The 19,914-nt window shown below is 40.3% G+C and overlaps 1 protein-coding gene across 3 annotated transcripts in view; it reads right to left on the minus strand.

Moving 5' to 3' along the window:
• celsr3 (cadherin, EGF LAG seven-pass G-type receptor 3) overlaps positions 1-19,914 on the minus strand; it is a 125,575-nt gene that overhangs the window by 22,570 nt on the left and 83,091 nt on the right. For all 3 annotated transcript variants that reach the window (XM_004554001.5, XM_004554002.5, XM_004554000.5), the window contains 10 exons: positions 17,097-17,238; positions 14,949-15,069; positions 13,040-13,223; positions 11,866-11,967; positions 11,669-11,763; positions 11,091-11,300; positions 5,748-5,946; positions 1,716-1,904; positions 1,437-1,629; positions 461-628 (listed from right to left, as the gene is read on the minus strand). In XM_004554001.5, coding sequence (XP_004554058.3) covers positions 461-628; positions 1,437-1,629; positions 1,716-1,904; positions 5,748-5,946; positions 11,091-11,300; positions 11,669-11,763; positions 11,866-11,967; positions 13,040-13,223; positions 14,949-15,069; positions 17,097-17,238 — 1,603 coding nt within the window. The remainder of the gene's footprint in view (positions 1-460; positions 629-1,436; positions 1,630-1,715; positions 1,905-5,747; positions 5,947-11,090; positions 11,301-11,668; positions 11,764-11,865; positions 11,968-13,039; positions 13,224-14,948; positions 15,070-17,096; positions 17,239-19,914) is intronic.

The raw sequence follows: 19,914 nt of genomic DNA on the forward strand, positions 1-19,914 counted from the left end.
CATTTTGAGTTCCTGCAATGAAATTTTGTCACAATGGACCAGCCTGCTGCACAAGTTTTTACTTATTTTCTGGGTGTCTTTGGATTCAGCCCTCTGTGTTCGACAGACCATTTCTAGTTCTTGTTCCTGTGCATCCTGACTTACAACAGTGGACACTTCACATTCTTATTGTTAAAACTACATCTGTACTTTTCCTTCTGTGAGAGGTCTGCAGAAAAATCTGAATAAAGATATATTTTATATTTTAAAGCCAACAAGACAAAACCCAAAGTCATCATATTAACTTCAAATCTGAAGTTTAAGATATTTGCATTTAGCAAATTTCAAAAATGACAGTTTGATATTTCCAAACTCTACACAGTAGTGTATCTTTTAATCACCCAGTGACATACCGCAATACCCTGGACTTCAGTATCGACAGTATCAATACAGTGCGAAACATCGCATGTTATGTACTCACGGGCTGCTGTGGTTCCATTGTACACACAGAGGCTTGCTGCGATTGGCCGTCTCTAGCAGCTTGAACTCCAGTAAGATGGGTTGCTCTAAATGTCCGCCCACAAATGTCTGGTTGTTGTAGACAGAGATAGTGACCACTGGGGAGTTCATTACTGGATGTCTGGGAAGCCTGAAGGAGAGACAGTACAGAAGTTACAACACATCCTCCAGATCAGACAGAAAGCAGAGTTTGATATCCTGGTTAGGATGCTAAAAAAGGCAGAGACACAGTAACCAAAAAAAGAGACAAACCGAAAAAAAGAAGAGTGTGTTTTGTAAACCAGATAAGACACAAATGACTGATTATTGACACCAACTGAGAAGTGGACAGCTTGTTACTCGGTAATTAGGCCCAGAGGAGAAGTGGGGGACAGCAGAAGGGAAGAAGAGAGAAAACAAAGTAAAGGCAGGATGATTAAAACAGAGAAAAGATCGCTGGAATTAGTCCTGATGCAGATACTCTGCTGACCTACCAGTGTTCCTCATATGACTATGAATTCAATTAGCCACAACTTCTTTTAATCATTTATTGAGCAAAGATGCCAAACATGTCCTACTTGCAAAGATCTGATACAGTGTTGCGTGTTTCATATGTGTCTTTCATGGTTGCGCATACAAACAAGCAACCTGAAGATGTGGGTTTGGGCTTCAGTGATGGATCTTTTTCAACCTTTTTTCCCACTTTTGGAGACTAAATGATCAATAGCACAAATTATCGTCATTGGATCTTTTTTATACACATATATATGTAAAATCCTGGCATGTTGATGCTAGAATTGAAAGATAATGATCCCCATTTAATGATGTGATGCTCACGTTATTTAAAAGCAATTTTTGCAGACTGATTAGCACCAAATCAAAGACATACGAGCATAAATCACGAGAAGTTTTTGGAGTTGCAGTAATGAGATTTTCTTTAGTGTGTTTCAGATTCCCACCTCACTCCTCGTCTGTCTGTGTGGTACTTGGGAGGAAGGGCAGCACCCAGACTTCGGTAAATGAGCAGGATCACGATGGTTATGGGCGGCTCAGGCAACGCAGCAGTATGTTTTGCTGCAGTGTACTCTCCTGTCTGATTGGCCGAGATACTGACAGGCGCCGAAGCGGTGTTTTGAGGATCTGAGGCTGAAACTGAAAAGTTTGAGTCAGAATATGTTTCTTGGGTTCAGCCCGAAACACTGTGAAGGTTTTTATTCAGTGTGTGTGTCTGTTCTTACGTTCTTTTTCCGTCCTCTCCTTCTCCTTCCAGTTATGCAGCCGCTGCCGTTGTGGCACCAGGGCAGCAGGGGGCAGTATCACATGAGTATAGGGATCCCACAAAGCCTGACCACGAAACAGGGTGGTGTGGTAGCGTGGGAAACGCCTCCGCACATGGGTGTGGTTCTCCATGCGGTCCAGGTTCATAACTGATTAATAAACATGCAGCAACAGACACATATAAACATTTTTTGGATGAAATTCCCACAGATGTTGGGTAATTAGGGTAATTATGTTGTTACATTAGCATAATATGACTGGTTAAAATAACATGTATCTTACACTTTAGATAGCAGCAGTGATGCATTCGCTTTCTGATTTTAAAAGTATGTTAAAAAGTGGAAAGATAGTCCATATCCTGATTTTAAGCTATGCTCATTGTAGTAACTTTTATAAGACAAAGTGTCACAATCACAGCAAACCAATGTCACTGGTCCCTATTTCACCATATTTTGGGTGTCGCATGTCACAAAGAAACATGTTACTGTAATTGTATTACATTTTTCAGTAACACAGTAATGTAATGCATTGCTGTGGACAAATGGACAGAAGAAAAACTCCTCAAACAAACACATTTTTTTCATCCTGTCCACTTGCGTTAAAATGAGCTCCTTTCAGTTCGTGTGCAGGAGGAAAACAGTGAAGTGATTAACAGCAGAGATATGGAAATTACTTTTACTTGCAAACAACTGCATTACACTGCCTACAAAACTTTAGCTTTTTGCAAGCATCTGCACAAATAGCACGCTAACACAAAGCTAGCCAAGAACCCAAACTGGTGATAAACGTGAGTGCATGCTGACCCCAGTACAGCAGCCAGAGCCTGATCATCAACACGTAACAAAGACAGTGATGGGCAGTCCAGCTTACAGCCTCCATTTATAACTGCTCATATTTCACTGTGGTGATTATTTTGAAGTCTCTTTGGGTTCGTTTTAAAATTTTCTTTGTGTAGGAGAAAGTAATGTAATAAGTAGTGTAACTTTTTACGTGCTCTGGCAAATAATTAAGTAACATACTGCATTACTTTTAACAAAAATAATATGTTTAAAAAAACCCACCAACACTGCATATTACTTTTTGCAATGGCTGATTAACTGGAGCAGAACTGAACACACTGTGCTCTCTACAACACCTCTTAAAAAACATGTCACTGTTGTGTACAAAATAAAGTGTCTCATCTTAAACTTGTCCAGTTTACAAAAATGCATCCATCAAGAAGAAGAATAATGAAAGAACCCCCACACTGGGTCATTACCTGGAAATAACCCTGAAATCATTATGGGATAAACTGTCTCCTAATAATACTACCCGTGATGTTTCTCTTAGTACACAAACTATATCAAGAATATTCTCCAACATTAAGCTAACTGACTAGGAAAAAAAGTAGGAAAAAAAATTAAATCCAAGCAATTAGAGGAATCAGAAGCTTGATGGGTTACTTTTACATATGCTGACCTCATTATCTCAAACTTTGGACATATATGACCATCTAACACTGCTTTGCCAATTAAAATACAGAGCAAAAGCAAATCAAGCGCCCCCTAAATTAGTGCCTGACAGTGTGTCTGTATGTGCCAATCACAGGTGTTCCATCAGAATCAGAATCAGAATCAGAATACTTTATTGATCCCTGGGGGAAATTATTTTTTGTTACAGTGCTCCATTTTAAACCAACATTAAGACAAGACAGACAATACGCTAACTAAGAATAGTACAATATATACATATATATACATACATACATACATAAGTCACTTATAAATAAATAGTTGGAAAAGAAACATGTGTAGCTGTAGCACCCATGAGTAACACTACGTTGAAATTCAAATTTCACTTCAAATTCAAATCAACATTCAACCCCCTGGAAAAACACCGCAAACTGCAGCATGATGAATGCAGGACAAAGAAAACAAGGCAATGGTTGCTGACGCGACTCATTCAACATCAGCTCATACATCCATAAAAGCAGCCTGTGCATCCATCCAGCTCACACTGACCAACTGAAATCACCAACACGGCCGAAGACAGTAAGAGTAACGAAGGCTTCAATAACATTGTCGACACACTGGACAAACGATATGCTATTTTCCTAATTATTTTATAAAGGCAATATGAGTTTTATTCACATCCATCATGCAGGTACAATGAATGGTGTATATGTACAAACACATATTTGTCTGCAAATGGTAGTTTAAAGAGATTAAAAGGAATATGACCTCTTGATTTAATTTTGTGTTTTGGTACAGTTTAATTTTTTTTTTCTTCAAAGAGCTGCACTGAATTTAAGGAAATGAGGAGGAAAAATTTTGTTTCTGTGCAGAGATTTGTAGAGATGTGAAGATGCTGAACCAGTGTTCTGTTTATTCACTGCAATACTGGACAAAATGACTGTGATCATCATTTTAGCCATAATCGTGCAGCCCCAACCAGCACTCTTATCTTCTTCTGTGCCATTAAGCATCAAAGCAGCTTGCGTGCCAGACCCGTGTGACCTTGAGTCAGTAAAAGTAATACGAGACAGCAGCTACTTGATTTATCTGTTTTATTTAAGTTTAGCTTTTCCTCTTTGATTCAGTCATAGAACAATTGTCATTTTTAGCTGTGTCATTAAAAAATATTTTTTCCCCTATGGATTAGTGAATCATTAGGTAGCGAGAGAATATAAAAATTCCCAAACACGCACACAGTGCACAGAGTGGAAGTACGTCAGCATGGAGTGTTCAATAACGACGAAACATTTGATCCAGCAAACAGCACTCAATCTGTTGGTGTGAGAGGCATGAGAGTTTATCCGATAATATTCATGTAAAGTGGTTTATTTGTTAAATAAAATGTAAGAGATTGCAAATATGGGGTTTTACTGCCAGCATCATCAACAAAAGCAGCAAAAATCGAAATTAACCGAAGGCTGACAACCCATCAAGTTCGTCCACGTCCTCTCCCATGTTATTCATTTTTACCCGTTTAGTTTGGAGCATCAGCCACGTGTTTGTGTGTTTGCTGGAGCGAAAAAATTTGCGTCAGTCATGTTTCTCATTAGTGTTGCCTTCACTGCTGCTCTGTTCTTGTCGCCTTGGCTTCGATTCAGAGTTAAATAACTGGATTTTGTAAGAATCCAAGAGCAAACGCAGGTATAACTAACAAAAAGATTCACAAACATATAGAAGTTCAAGTGGTAAGTCAATATTAGCCAACAAAGGTACGTCATGAGGAGATTACAGTGACTGTGTGACCAAAGGTACACAAGAAGAAGCTGCTGAGGCAAAATTCAGCAGCTGGAAACTTTGATGAGTTTTTGGGTGTAAAGTATTTTGAAGGAATTCAATCGGCGTGTGCAGTTAAGAGCATTAACCGAGTGTGAAATTCATTGTCACTGGCTTGATCCCTGCCAAAGCTGCTGCTGCTGTTGACACTTCAACACCTCGTCTTGTTGTAAGCGGTGCAGATTATCTAACAGCATTTTTTGACACTGTGAAAGTGACAGAAAAATGTGGATAAGAGCAAAAAGCACAAGTGAAGGGATGGCAGAAACTAAATGAAACTTTAATAACCTTGACTCTTAGGAGCTTTGCATGTCCAGTGATGTTAAACGCCAGCGTGTATGTGTTTTTTGTGTATGTTGTATGTTGGCCAGTGCTGCGGTGCTTCGGGGGGGGGGGGGGGGGGGGGGGGGGGGGGGGGGGGGGTTGTGGATGTGCTGAAAGCATTAGCTGCTGTCTGAGTGGGAGTGTGAAATCCATCTCTCTGTGGTGCTGCCAACATTCTGGCTGTGCCATCATCATCACTCGCATTAGTGCTGTTCATCCCCATGCTTTACAATGACTCATTATCGCTGATTTCACAGCAGCGATTTACAGTATTGTGAGAAAACTGAAGCATATCATTTGCAAAGATTGAGATTTCATTACTGTCTCGTTTAATTTTGGGGTGTGATCGGTGATTAATTATTGTATTGTGTCTGCATGTCTGCATCTGCAGTCCAAACTCACCAATGTTGGGAGCAACCAGCGCCACCGGGTTGAGGTAGGTGAGTTTCATGTTCTGAGCCAGATTCTTGGCGTACTGCTCCAGTAGCTCCGTCAGCGCTCCCGGACCGCCGCCTGGGATGTGGTTCTGACTCTGAGCGAGAGTACGCCAAAGCCCAGAGGTGCTCGGACCCAACAGCACACTGCAGCCTCGCAGGACGTTCTGGCACCAGCAGAAGGATAAAGAATTAATAAAAGCAGAAATAAAAACAGAAAAAGAGCCCATAAAAGTATCATGGCTTCTTAGGAGGTGCTTTGCTGCACTGTCTTCGAGGACAGTGGCCACACGAGCTTCACAGTTAATAACAACCGTTAAAAAATGTTAAATATTATCGGTCTGAGACTGTGGGTGATGACAAAATATATATATTTAAGTTATTTGGTCCTACACGGAGGCAGACAGCTGCTTAAACACTGGTTAAAGACTCAAATAAAAGTTGACTTGTGGCCAGAGGACAATCAGCTATGGTGTTTTCTGCTAACAACACTGAATCCTCTGATGACTTCTGTTATACCAGAGTAGTTCTGAGACTTTCAGGGAACAGATTATGTTGGTTTGCATATGACTGGAATACTACTTGAAGCCTGCTGAGACTGCACTCAAAAATGTTTTGCCCAAAATGCATCCATCCATCCATTTTCTTCCACTTATCCAGGGGAACACCAAGGCTTTCCCAGGCCAGCCAGGGGATGAAATCACTCCAGCATGTCCTGGGTATGCCCAAGATTAGAAGTAAATTATTATTATTATTTATTTTATTTTTTTTACTTAAGTACAATTTGAAACATTGAAACATTAATGGAATTTGATTGGTATACATTCAGTTTGCACCAAACATATTTTCATTAATGAATAATTATTTGAATAAACACATTTTGTATTGTTGTATTTTTGGCATGTGGTTGGGTTATGACAAACATTTTAATATTTTCTTATTTTTCTTTCCTTTTTTGTGAGGTGCACATTGCATCTGAAAGACATTGTTTGTATGATCTCCTGTAAAGAAATAATTTATATTCTCTATATTTTTAAAAACCATTCATAGCCCATTCCTACAAAATTACTGTTATAGTGATACTGATACACCTACACCTTACACCTAAGTTATATAAAGGAAACTAATTTAAGGTTTTACAGTATTGAAGACTTTACATTAAACATAGTAAACAGGCAGGTTCACGTTTAGTTTTAGCCAAGCTGACTGTGTGAAAACCTGCATGTCTTTATAACAGCATAAATCAAATCTATAAATGTGTCCCTGTGCTGGTAGCACTGTTTTTTTTTATGTTGTTGTTTTTTTAAGATAAATAATGAAACACAATTTCAAATTTAACTGCATACTGATATAAAACACAAAATTGTGAAGGAAAGACAAAAGATAGAGGAAATAAGAGACGGCGAAGGCACACAGGGAGACAATTCAGACAATAAAGTTTAACAGTGGGAGAAAAACGAGGAATTAAAGGTCAGAACACGAGAATCTGGTTCTGGTTGAGCAGATGAGAAGTACGCTGCATCGTCACGCCGTTTGTCTGGCTGCTTTGAGCACAACTATGATAAAAAATCCAAGCTAAGTCCTGACCCCAATTAGAACAAGCTTCACCACTGTCAGTGCTCCCATGTCATTGCTTTTTTACGGAGAATTGGTGACTATGGATGGAGGCCTCTTAGAGATTAGTCTGGACTGCAGAGCCTTGCACGAAGGGCTGAACAAAGAGAAATATCAGTGGAAAAGAGAGAAAGAGAGAGACAGGGAGGATCCCTTGCAGTCAGACCTAATAAAGTACTGCAGTGTAATATATTGCTCTGGGGAGAAAAGAAAGGAAAAAATAACATATGACACAACCGTCAGGCAAACAAGGTACAAGTACATGCAGTGCAGCATAGAAAGAATGCATGAATTGTTGGGGGAGATGAAGAAAGATTCAAGAAGAGAATTTGTGCATGAGTGAGTGAAAAGAGGAGAAAAAAGAGAGAATAAGAGAGATGAGAAGTCACATGCAGAAGGCACAGAGGTAGGGAGGTGGAAAGTTGCGATGAGATGGAAAAATGAAGTGAAGAAAAGGATTGTTGGGGGTGGGAGAAAGGACAAAATGAACAATGTGACGGTACCATAAAAAATGGCATTGTTCTAGTTTTTTGTGCTCCCTTCTTATCATCCGTTAGAGGTTATCGAGTCACGTACAGCATTACCTGTATGTGACTACAACTACTTTTGAAGATGACCTCTGTGCAGTAAATGTTTCAGCACATGTAGTGAGAGATTCTGACTGCTATGAATAAATTATCCTCTGAATGAAAATGCTTGCTGTTCTCTTAGAAAACACGCCCAGTTAAACTTCCACCTGCACTTAGAGAAAACTAGAAAATTGGAAAATTGGCGGCTCTTGAGCTCAAGACCCGGCGAGAGCGCATATAAACTTTATTGAAAAGAAAGAGGGTGAAGGGGGGAAAGAAAAGGAGAGTAAAACAGTATAGAGGCCAAGGATGACGGGAATCCAGAAAGAGAGATTCACAAAGGCAGCATGGATGACGGAGAGAGAAAGAGGGGCTATCTTTTTTTTTGCAACATGCAATTTTGAAAAATTGTCTTTTTCAATTCAGCTCTTCAGCGATTCTTTCGCTTCATTTAAGAGAAACTACAAGTACATTTTAAAGATTCTGTCGCTGTGCTGTCACATACTTGACAAAACGTGAGCCCCAGCCGTCTCCTATCAGTACAGCAGCATTCAGATGGATTTGATCACAGCTTGAACATGAAAGGTTTTCATCTTCTTTCGTTCACTGCTACATACCTGATGTGAAAACTCTACTTTCCTCCCCGCTTCCCTTCATCTCTGCTGAAGCCACGGGGCTCTATTACCGCCGCTGGGTTACTATAGAAACCGTGTTAGGCATTACCTGTTCATCTTGGCCTAATAGCTGCTGTTGTTTAAAATGATGTGTCAAGTATCATCAGATATAAATTTTCTATTCTTTAGAAGAAAAAAAAGAGGTCGGACTGTAGCTTCCCTTTAGTGATGCCATAATAAACCAAAAGCTACCTCATTACCTCCAGATGCAGGCAGCACAACTGTTTTACAGCCAGAAGCCGAAGTTACGAGTCAGGTGAGCCGGGCATTAATGTGCTAATGTGGCAACACACCGTATAGCGGCTTTGTGACACTACAAACCAGCTAACCAATCACGAAGCCCTAATGGCCGTGTTTCTGATTTACTGTCAGGTTAAATGAAGGGACAGGCAGGAAAAGGTTTTTGTTTTCTCTCACTCTAGGACATCATTAATACTGCTGCTGAGTTGCCATAGCAACTGTCTGTGTGTGTGTGTGTGTGTGTGTGTGTGTGTGTGTGTGTGTGTGTGTGTGTGTGTGTGTGTGGACTGTGTTTGCTAAGATACCTTTTGAGTGCCACAACAAATTCATATACACAGGTTTAAGACGACTTTATAAAAAGAAAAGTGAAGGGAGGATGAAGTCTTACTCCTTTGTGTTGCCGTGCACTTTCTGTCTCCTAGCCACCAGATTTGTGGCTCAGATGTAACAAAAAACCAGAACCTTAAACTTGGACTAGTTCAAGCGCGTTATGCAGAATCAGTGGAGTAACAAAGCAAATGTCAGTGGGAAAACACTGGGGGGGATTGCATTACGGAACTTTAACATCTAAATAGGCACAAATGACATTTTGTGCTCAGACTACGGGAGAATAAAATACAACCACTCACTTTCTACTGCTCACGGTTACCATCGGGTGGCTTAAAATCCTCCCTGTTAGCATGAATTATGAATCGCATCCTGCTGTCTGCTGTGGATACTGTACTGGAGAGAAATACATCTTTTTATTGCCCACTAAGGTCCCTAATTAAAGTGAATAAATCACACCCTGGCTGAAACATTAAAAAGCAGGAGCCAACTCATCAGTTAAAGACATAAGAGGGAAAAATGTCGTGAGGTTTCAATTAATAACCATGAGAAAAATTGCTTGTTTCTAGCAGAAATCCCACATTATACTTTACGACTCTTACAACCGTTTGAGTGACGTGGAGAGAAAATGTTCCAGCGGGAATTACAATTTAAATTCACCTCATGAATTACAATAAGTGTAACTACCGCAGTAAAGTATTATAAGCGAGTGAGCTGTCAGTTTCATGTCAGCGAGCAGTTTGGAAGGCTGAAGCTAGCAGGAGGGGTCCTGCATTCCTGGATTCTTCAGCCACTTACTCGTGATGTATGGGAGCAGCTCATTCCTTGTCAGCTGAGTTTGATATATAAGCTTAAATATTTCTGGCAAAATAAAACAGAGATGTCTGGTTACCGCCTTTATGTCAGAATGCCAACAATTTTTAAATTATCGCCTGTCAGCTGGTGCATCCTCAGCTGAAGGCGTCGGCATCAGGTAAAACGAGAGCCTGTCAATTAATATGCGGAGATGACGCGCTGCAATACTTCATGAGTTACTGTCACCGCATCACCATAGCAACATTACTTCCAAATTTCTGAGAAAAGACATCTCGTTGCAATATCTAGTCACTGGGTCTGTACCCCATAATAGTAGAGTGTATCAATCATAGCTAGAGTTTTAAATAACAGCAGCTATTTTATGTCCTCTGGGAGATTCTGTGCAGATTTGTAGTTGCTAGCGGCAGGAGTATAGTAACACAAAGATTTTAACTCGCAACTTAATGTTTTATTGTAATATTTAATTTTGCACCAAGAGAGCAGATATTATTAATAATTTCGCATCATATTCACGAGGTCATTTAGAGTAGTTAGTTGGACGCTTTCCTTAGTGATCCGCTTGTTAAGTTACACTTAAATCTATTGACACACTGATAAAAGCTGCCAATAAAATGAGATTTAGAAAAACTTGATTCTCACACATGAAAACACCCCTTACTTTTACACCTGGATTCTTCCAACAACCTTTCACAGCTTGCACTTCATCTGTATTTTAAACAGTCCTGCTTTTGCTCACTAAATGCAGCATTTTATCAATATACCTAAAAGTTGTCCTTGAACTGCTCATGATGGTGTTCGTTGTATTGTTTGTATCGTCTGTGTGAATGCTGCTTTCCACACTTTTTCCATGACGTCACTTAGATTTAGATCAGAAAGGATGAATCATCAAGAACCAGTAAACAGCCCTTGTTAATGCAAAATGTCTTCCTTTTTTCACAACACCTGCATCCTCATCGCATCTCTCCTCCCCAAGTACATCAGTCTAAAATACACAGACTCAAGCAGAGTGTGTCTTTGTAAAGACTCTAACAGGAGCGTATAAAGGAATTTTCAAAAATATGTCATTTTTACCTCGTTGAAGTACGCGTCCTGGGTGGCGGTGAGTCCGAAGCCACTCTGCTGGGTCTCAAATGTAAGTAGGCGTGACAGCAGCCGCTCAGCTATCTGCAGGTCATTGCCATAGAGCCGGGTGGTAGCCTCGGTTACATCACGGAGCTGGTGGGCAAGCTTCTTCTCCATGATGGTGTTCAGCTCTGTCTCGTTGCGCTCCAGGGAATCGAGCTACACAAACATCCAGACGCAGGAAAAATATTTATTGAATGAATGAAGAGATTTAATGCCAGATGACATATTTGCATGCGTGAGCATTTCAGCTGTCTGTCCAACAGGCAAATCTGTCCTTGAATAATTTTCAGACTGAAGAATTCCTTCAAGACAGGAATTAAACTGGAAATCTCTGAGAAAGCGTTCTAGCTGCATATTAAAAATATTGGTTCCTGTTACTGTTTAAAAAAAAATTAAATTAAATTAAAAACTTAATTGAAATATTCCTGCAGGAGAAATTTAGATTTTAGATGTTCAGAACAAACTTTTAATGGAGTTAAAAAGTGAATTAGTTATTGTATTACTGTCATTAGTGGTCTACGTACAGCAGCACTGAGCTCCACAAACGGAGGTGAAGTGCAGTTGCAAAGGTCCGGCTCCAACCAGCCTCTCTCGGCATCACAGTGTCTAATGGCAGCACCTGCAAAGAGGAGAAACATGAATTTTTTTAAAATGTCTCCTCACAATGATTTGGTATGAAAAATCAATGTGTTTGAATGCATTTGTGTTAATGTATACGGACCGACAGAGCCTTTGGGGCAGGGCACCGCGGCAGGCAGGTTGAACTTGGTACGCGGCCACCAGATCCCCTGAGTAATGGTCTTTGGACAACCATCATAAATGACTGCGGGAGAGAGAACACCAATTAAAATCCTTATCAGCTCAACAACCTTTTCCATTTAAAATCATGACAAAATATGACTCACAATGTAAATACATTTTTTTTTAAGTTTTTCTTTTGACTTGCGGAGAAAAAAATGAAAATGATTGTGAGAGAATAAAACAGCAGCGTCTCACTAAAAGAAGTAATTACAAGTGGAGACGCTGGAACTGACAAAGCTGCACAGAACAGGGGAAAAAGGGAGAGAGAATCAACTGGAAGCTGTTAAATAGACGATGACTATAATTAACAGTTTCTTTGTGTCTCTGGGCTCAGGCAGAGACTTGACAAACATGACCATTTTTAAAAAGATGGAACAGCGGAGAAACAGGAATCCTGTGATTACACAATAGAAGGTAAATAGGGTAAAAGCTCAGAAGTGGCTCATTATTGTCATTCACATGTCTTTGTCTCTACAGATGATTTAGTCTGAAGGCTTTTGAACCCATCCTAAAAAATATACACCTTGTTTAAAGTCATCTGGAGTTTGCCACCAGTCTACTGACAGTCCCACAAAAGATACACGGATGATGAAATTGTTTTGACAAGTTTTGGGAACTACGACTTCGCAGAGAAGGTTTAATACTAAATCCAACTTGGAACAAAAGCAGCTGATTTTTTCATTTACTTTGTTTTTATCAATGGAGCTGTGACAGTGACACACTTTTAACATAAAGCAAATCGTTTTCTACGAGTGATTCACTCCCTCACACTAATATTGCCTTCAGGCAGTTTTTAGAATTACTGAAGTTTTTTTATTTATTTATTTGATTTTTTTCACCTGCAAGCGGTGACGCCTCAGATATGATACGGAGCTTCACATCAGCAGATGAATGAATGAATGATGTAGCCCCCTGTTGTGTAAACAGGAGTAATCTCAACAGGCAACAGTGAGATGCAAAAATATGACAATAAACACACACACACAGTTCAGACCCCCGCTGGTGCTTGCTTCTTTTTCTTTCTTATTTCTTTTAAAGAAAATAAGCTAAAAATAAACAAACACAAACTCAGTTGACCTGCTTCTTTTTCTCACCTTCACAGCCTGAGTTTGTGACCTCAGCAAAAGGGTTGTCACACGAGTTGCACTGACGACCAATTACGCCAGGCCTGCACTGACACTGTCCTGACTCTGGGTCGCATGCCCGCGAGAAGGACCCCACTGGGTAGCAGTCGCACGGCAGGCAGGTGTCCGAGTTTCGCGGACGGAAGTGGAACTCCTGAATATACACATGGACGGACACATGAGTCTCAACCATACAAACTATCAGCGTGTTACAATTACATCAGCGTGCATGACTGTGAGATTTATACAGCGAATCAGATGGGGAGCCATGTATAAGAGAGAGTTGAAGAGCATCAATCAATGCATTACAGTTGATGATTTAGTTTGCACAGCTTGAGAATACAGAGGATATTGATGCCTTTGCCTCACACACCACTAGAGATGACAACCCGCCTGGTCTCTAGAAACAATTTGTGGCAAGTGTTTGCAGGTTGTTACAGCACCAAAACTTTCTTGTGATTGCTTTGATCGCTAGCAGATTGCCAAAGTTGTCTGTTGTCTTCCAAGTCTGGAAGACGCTGAATTGTCTGTGTACCATCAAGTGGTAGTGGAACTTGGAAGTAAGAATGTTCACCTTTAAAACAAAAGCTGGCTCTTTACCTCTGAAACCAACACATTTCAAAAGACATAACATTCCCCACTTTCTGTTTGCGTAGCACTCTTCACAGCTTAGCAAGTAGTTGCAGACAAGTTGCAGACATCTTCCCAACAGACTATGATTGGGTCACTCACCAGTCTCCAGGCCTGTGTCACTGCAATTTTAGTAGTTGTTTTCAATGCATCTGCCAGATACCTGCAACAACCACTTGCATCTGGTTGGGAATTATACATTTTTCCCTAGCAACTGGTGGTTGCCAGGCAGGTTGCCAGCCAGTGTCTAGGTCTATGTGAACGGGACCTAACTCTGCAGTAAGGACAAGAATAATACCAGGTTAGAGGATGATGGTGCAGCATCACCAGTGTATGTAATGTAATTCTGAAGGACTTCCCAAAGTAACTGTTAATGTATAGAAAGATAAATCTGTTAAGATCTCATTTTAAACCTTACTTTAAGATATTGACTGCAATACTTGCCTCGACATGATTGGCACGTAGGCTAAATGAGAGCATTGTTGTGTTAGCACAACAATGAGAAGAATAAAGTAACTTCAAATTGAATCTAAATTGTTGATAACTACTTTGTCCGGGGTCAAATCAACATGGTGATCGGCTATAGGCACCACATTTCCGACACACTCATTGTTTATGCCACCTACACACTACTTGCCAGCTGGAATTCAATATAGAGATTGTTCAGTAAAACCTCCCAATTTAACCCTTGGACCCCGATCTGTGATCATGTGTGCTTCATGTAGTCACGAGGTGTGGATTTAGGGGAAATGACACAGATTAAAGATTATCTTCAGGATTAAAGCCTAGATAAAACAGGATTCAATATAGCAGCTACAGAGGAGTATATCAATACGCGTGTATTTACGGATCGGAAATTTCAATATCTATGGATGATCAACATATCGTGGTTGCTGTTATATATACACATCTGGATAGCCTATCAACCTGAGAGGCGTTTACTGGGTGGTCTGCAGATGATCAATTTACTAATTAGGTGTTTTTAATCTAAACAGCATAAATTTTAAACATGACAATTTTAAATATTTGGTTCCATAGCAAAATGTGTTGTAATTACTTTTTGAGCAGCTCCAGGATTTAAGTAATACAACAACTACCCATCCATTCATCTAATTTCTTAACACCTTATCCAGCTTAGGGACTATGGGAGGAATATCCAGAGGAAACCGACACACCCAGAGGGAAAAAAAGTATTTCTACTACCTTTCACAACATCGTTGTATGTACTTTGTGTGTTTCTCCTGGTTACCTTGCACTGACACTGTCCGCTGGTCTTATTACAGTCAGGATCGAAGCCTTTATTGGTGTCACAGTGGCACGGTCCACAGGTTGGAGATCCCCACCAACCCCTGGGACACTGATGATCAATCCTACACGCACACAGAGACACAGAGTCATTAACACAAGATAGATCAGATAAAAGAGAAAAACACCAACTGAGCAACACAGCCTGTCAAAAACTTTTAATCGCTCTTCAAAGGATTCAACATTCCCTCTGATTTCCAAATAATTGGTGGGAACAAAGAGATGAAAGAAACAAGTATGAAATGAAGGAAGCAAAGGTATGGATCGAACTGGGAGGAAATATTAATACTGGCATGTGGAGGTAGATGTACAAACAAAGAACTTGCACTTTTGCTGAGACACAGAAACAAGATATGATTATACACAATATATCGATTAACTTTTGACAATAAGGTTTACAAGGTGCATTAGACTTCCTACATAGCCACAAACTTTAAATGTTTCTTATTGCTGGCACAGCCACACTTTGAACAGTCGCATATTAAACAGGAAAGCCTCCTTCACCCATTTAAAACATTTATTAAGCTCACCGATTCGTTTTAAAACCTGTTTTCTCAAACTACTAAACTGACACTGAATTTCAACTCTATAAAAATAACTTTTTTTTATGTTCACTACACTTCTTATTTGCTCACATCTCAGCTAATGTGCTTTCCTCCTAAACTCTAATGTCTAGCGTCTAATGGTTCACTGAAGAGATGAGTGCTTCTCGCAGTTAATGCAGACTGTTGTGAGCATCTCTTAATTGCACCTTGTGGAAAGTCTCGGAGAGCAAAATTCAGATGTGAGTGATTTGTAACTGAATATCAGGGTTGACTCTCCCTGTTGTGTATTTTTGGCAGCTTAAATGCAAAATACTTTGTCTGATCATAACTCAGGGTGCACAGAAACAAAGACAGGGCCTTAAGCGGAAGCTGCTCCAGCTGTGCTTTGATGAATATATGCCTTGTAGGGGTCTTTCCTAAATGAGAAATGTGTTCAAACTGGCAAGTCATTTAAGATTATTTTTCACGTTTGCTTTAAAACAGCTAAAACTTTTAATTTTTAGATGTTAGTCTGAACTTTTGTTCTATAGGAACTGGCTCATTATTGTGATATGGATATTGGTAAGCTAGGCTCATTCATGACCCGGGAAATACATGTATGCTTTTAACATTATCGATGCATTGTTTTGCAGGGAACCATTACTAACAGACCTAGAGCAGCAAGATTTACTTTTGCAGAAACCTTCATGCAAATAGCTGTCAATCATCACCTAAAGTGACGATGACAGACAGAAGTAGTCCTCTATAAAATATAACAAGCCCACTATGTCATTTCACTCGCTAAAATAAATAGTACTTTAAAGGTACTCTGATGAGGCATAAAAACCTGAACCTTAAAATGATATAAATCAGCAAATCTGCAAATAAAAGTAGCCATAATATAAAATGTCGATCCATTTCTGATGTTATCATCCTTCAGTGCATGGTGGCAACTTAAAAAAAAGGAAAAAAGAGGTACTCTCATGACCACCTATGGTTAATGAGCCATATATGTGTGTGCACGCATATGACTTGTTGCATAATCTTTGTAAAATTATTATAAATCCAGTCTTAGTGCTGATTTAATTTTCATACAACTCTCACTGTCTGCCAATCAAATATATGGAAAAACTTTACGATATTTCATTTGCAGGTGAAAATGTGTGTCCTTGTGAAAAACACACCAGATCAAAGATGTTCATCTGGGACAAAAGCTCACACAATGAGCAGCTCATGAGATAAATCTTAATCTGTGTGGATTTCACAGGCAGGAAAGAGGCACGGGGTCAGGTCAGGGTTACGCTTACTTCACACAGTTTAACATAACCACAGATAACCTCTGAGTGTGTGTGTGTTTTGACTTGAGACTCCGCTCATCCCACAGTGGATTACATGGAACGCTGGAGATGTGGGGCAACAAGGCTGAACTAAAGCTACCAAGACACGCACATAACTGAACAGAGCTTAAGTGGGCTAGAGACTACAAAGAGTTGTAGTCTGTGTTGGCACCTCGCAGGTAACCCGAAGTTCAAATGTTACATCAGTTGCGTGGGCGTTTGCCTGTGTACCTGTGCTGGCAGTATTGCCCGTAGTGGTTGTCTCCGCAGTCACAAATGTATCCATGGGAAGAGCTGGGCTTCCTGTGGCAGTGAGCCTCATTCTCACATGGATTCAGATGACAGGCGTCAGTGCAGCTTTTCCCATAATAACCTGAGAGACACAAAGAGAGATGTCAAAAACCTTCAGCACAGTAAGAAAACTTGGTTCTTAAATGTTTTTTGTTTTGTTTTGCAGGTTAGATTAAATAATATTTTTGATTAAATTCACTGGACATGTATCTTCCACCTGAGCAAGTGGCACATCCTTTAAACTCTATGGACACAGGGAGGAAGTCATAGGCTGATTAACCCTCAATTTTATTTGCTATAATAACTTATAAGAAAAAATATCAGGAGACTTGTTATGCATATTTAAGTGGGTCTAAGCAAATATCCATTCATCCTACTGCTACCTAAATATTAACACTGAGTATGTCCAAGTTTTATTAACGTTAAAAAACGGATTTATTTTGGAAACAATGATCTACAGAAAAAAAAAGACAACCTTAGTGTGTAAAGAACTTCCCTTCCAAGTAATTTGATGAAATAAAAGCAGAACACAGCAAACACTGAGATCTGAATATGCAGTATGGCGCTGCGTCTTCCATCTGTGTACCACACATAATAACCTGTCAACTCGCAAGTAAACATCTCAAACATCAAACAGCGATTATCACAAATGTCATTCTCCTGACGCACTTCGGCTGGGCGAGCCACTGGAAAACATGCCGCAACGGTGCATTGCTACACTGTCAGCCGCTGAAACACTAACACAGCGCTTCTTCCTTTTTTTTTTTTTTCTGAGTTCAAAACAAGTACAAGAGTAGCATCAAGAAAACATTCCACTTGCTATACGGCAATATATATGCACGTCAGGTGTGGAGGAACCAAGACATGTTGATGGGAAGTAGGCTACTGGAACAAAGCATCCATGGACAACGGCTGATAATATAGAACTGATGCAGAGATGCTATTATGTATCACATATGCCGACCCAATGAGAGGGTATATGCCACACATGTGAGAACTATGGATGAGCAGAAAGCCAACATCCAAACTCACCAAGAAGTACCTGGTAATAACCACACGTGTCACCATCAAATGCAAAATATATCACTGTTCACACTGCTGTTCTGCACAGGCGTCAGTCCTGTAAGCCTGCTCATCACTAAGACTGGATACAGATATAAATTCAGGACTGGAGTGACCATCAGTCACCTCACACTCACCAATCCTCCTCATCAGGATCGATAGCGAGGACATCAGGATGCCATTTAGCCTGGATAAGTGGGTATATTGGCCAAATGGTAAAAAAGAGAGAGAAGATAACCTGGACTGAAGGGGTGGAGCCACCAGAAGGAGGAATAGCAGATATATGGGACAGCTACAAGTACCTGGGTATCCCACAATCCAAGGGAAACCATGATAAAGATGCACAAAGGTCAGCCACAAGTACTTCCAGAAGATAAGACGGTTTTAAAAAGCCAGCTGAATGGTAGGAATAAGATCCAAGCCATCAATACATCCTCTCTACTGCTCAGCACATACCCCACTGTCGTACCAAGCTGGTCACAGGAGGAGAGAGATGCCACTGATGTGAAGAAACAAAAACTCCTCACAACCGGAAGTCCAGCACCCTGAGGCTCTATGAGCACTGCAAATGGCGAGGGCAAGGATTAGTGAGTGTCAGAGGCACAATCCAGAATGAAACATGGAGCATCTGTGAATATATCAGGCGCCCAAGAAGAGCTGCTCCAAGAACGCCTCAGGCAGCTGAAGACAGACGGTGAGGAACAGAAAGAGGAGCAATCTACACGACCATGGCCCTGAATGGGATGAACCACTGACAAATAGAGGAAGTGGCTGACATCAAGAAATCTTACCAGTGGCCAGAAAAGAACTGCTAAAAGGGCAGCACAGAGGCTCTGATCACGGCAGCACAAGAACAGGCCCTAAGCACCAGACGCATAGAGGCAGGAGTCTACCAAAGCAGATAGGACCTGCAGACTGTACTACTTAGTAGCAGGATATTTACTGTATGTGGACCTTGCGTGCGCACTGAGGCACAACCAAGCAGCTGAGATAGCGTACAGGAACATCTGTGCCACTTATGGACAACAAGTCACGTGCAGAAAAACTGAAAGCAATATAATGTCACTGGAAAAGAAAGTGTAAATGTCGTTTTTTCATAACAGCACAGAAATGTGCTACATAAAAAGCAAAGACAGTACACTTCAACACAGCTGAACAAGCCACTTCAACAACACACGCGCACACTCCCAAGGTATACTTGTGTGCAGCATGAGGAACGAAGCCGTCATACACTTCAATGCAATCCCGAGACACTCCACACAAACACACCCGCCTCTTATATGGTAATACAGGCCAGCACATAAAAACCCCTCTTTAATCTAATGACTAAAGCTGAGCGCTTTATGCATATTTTGCAGTGTATTGAGCACAAATAGTGAAGGCCTCTCACCTAGACCTCCTTTTAAATTAAAAAGAGCATAATTGTGCTATTTAGTCATTAGGGAGCCTTTTTTTTAATAGGGGGACTTAAATATTACAGGACTACTCAATGACAAAAAAATCTACACTCACGTGAAGCCAGAAATAAAAGCAATGAATTTAAAATAAAACATTCCACAGACTCAAATGAATAATAAAAATAAAACTAAGATTTGCCTGTAATAATTAATAATGAATCCAACTGATACAGCTGGGTTTTTCCTTCTCAGGGGATTCTCATCTGCAACTGTGGAGCCACAGAAAAATCTGCCAATAT

Source organism: Maylandia zebra, linkage group LG20, assembly GCF_041146795.1.
Source record: "Maylandia zebra isolate NMK-2024a linkage group LG20, Mzebra_GT3a, whole genome shotgun sequence".
In the NCBI taxonomy this organism is placed as follows: domain Eukaryota; kingdom Metazoa; phylum Chordata; class Actinopteri; order Cichliformes; family Cichlidae; genus Maylandia; species Maylandia zebra.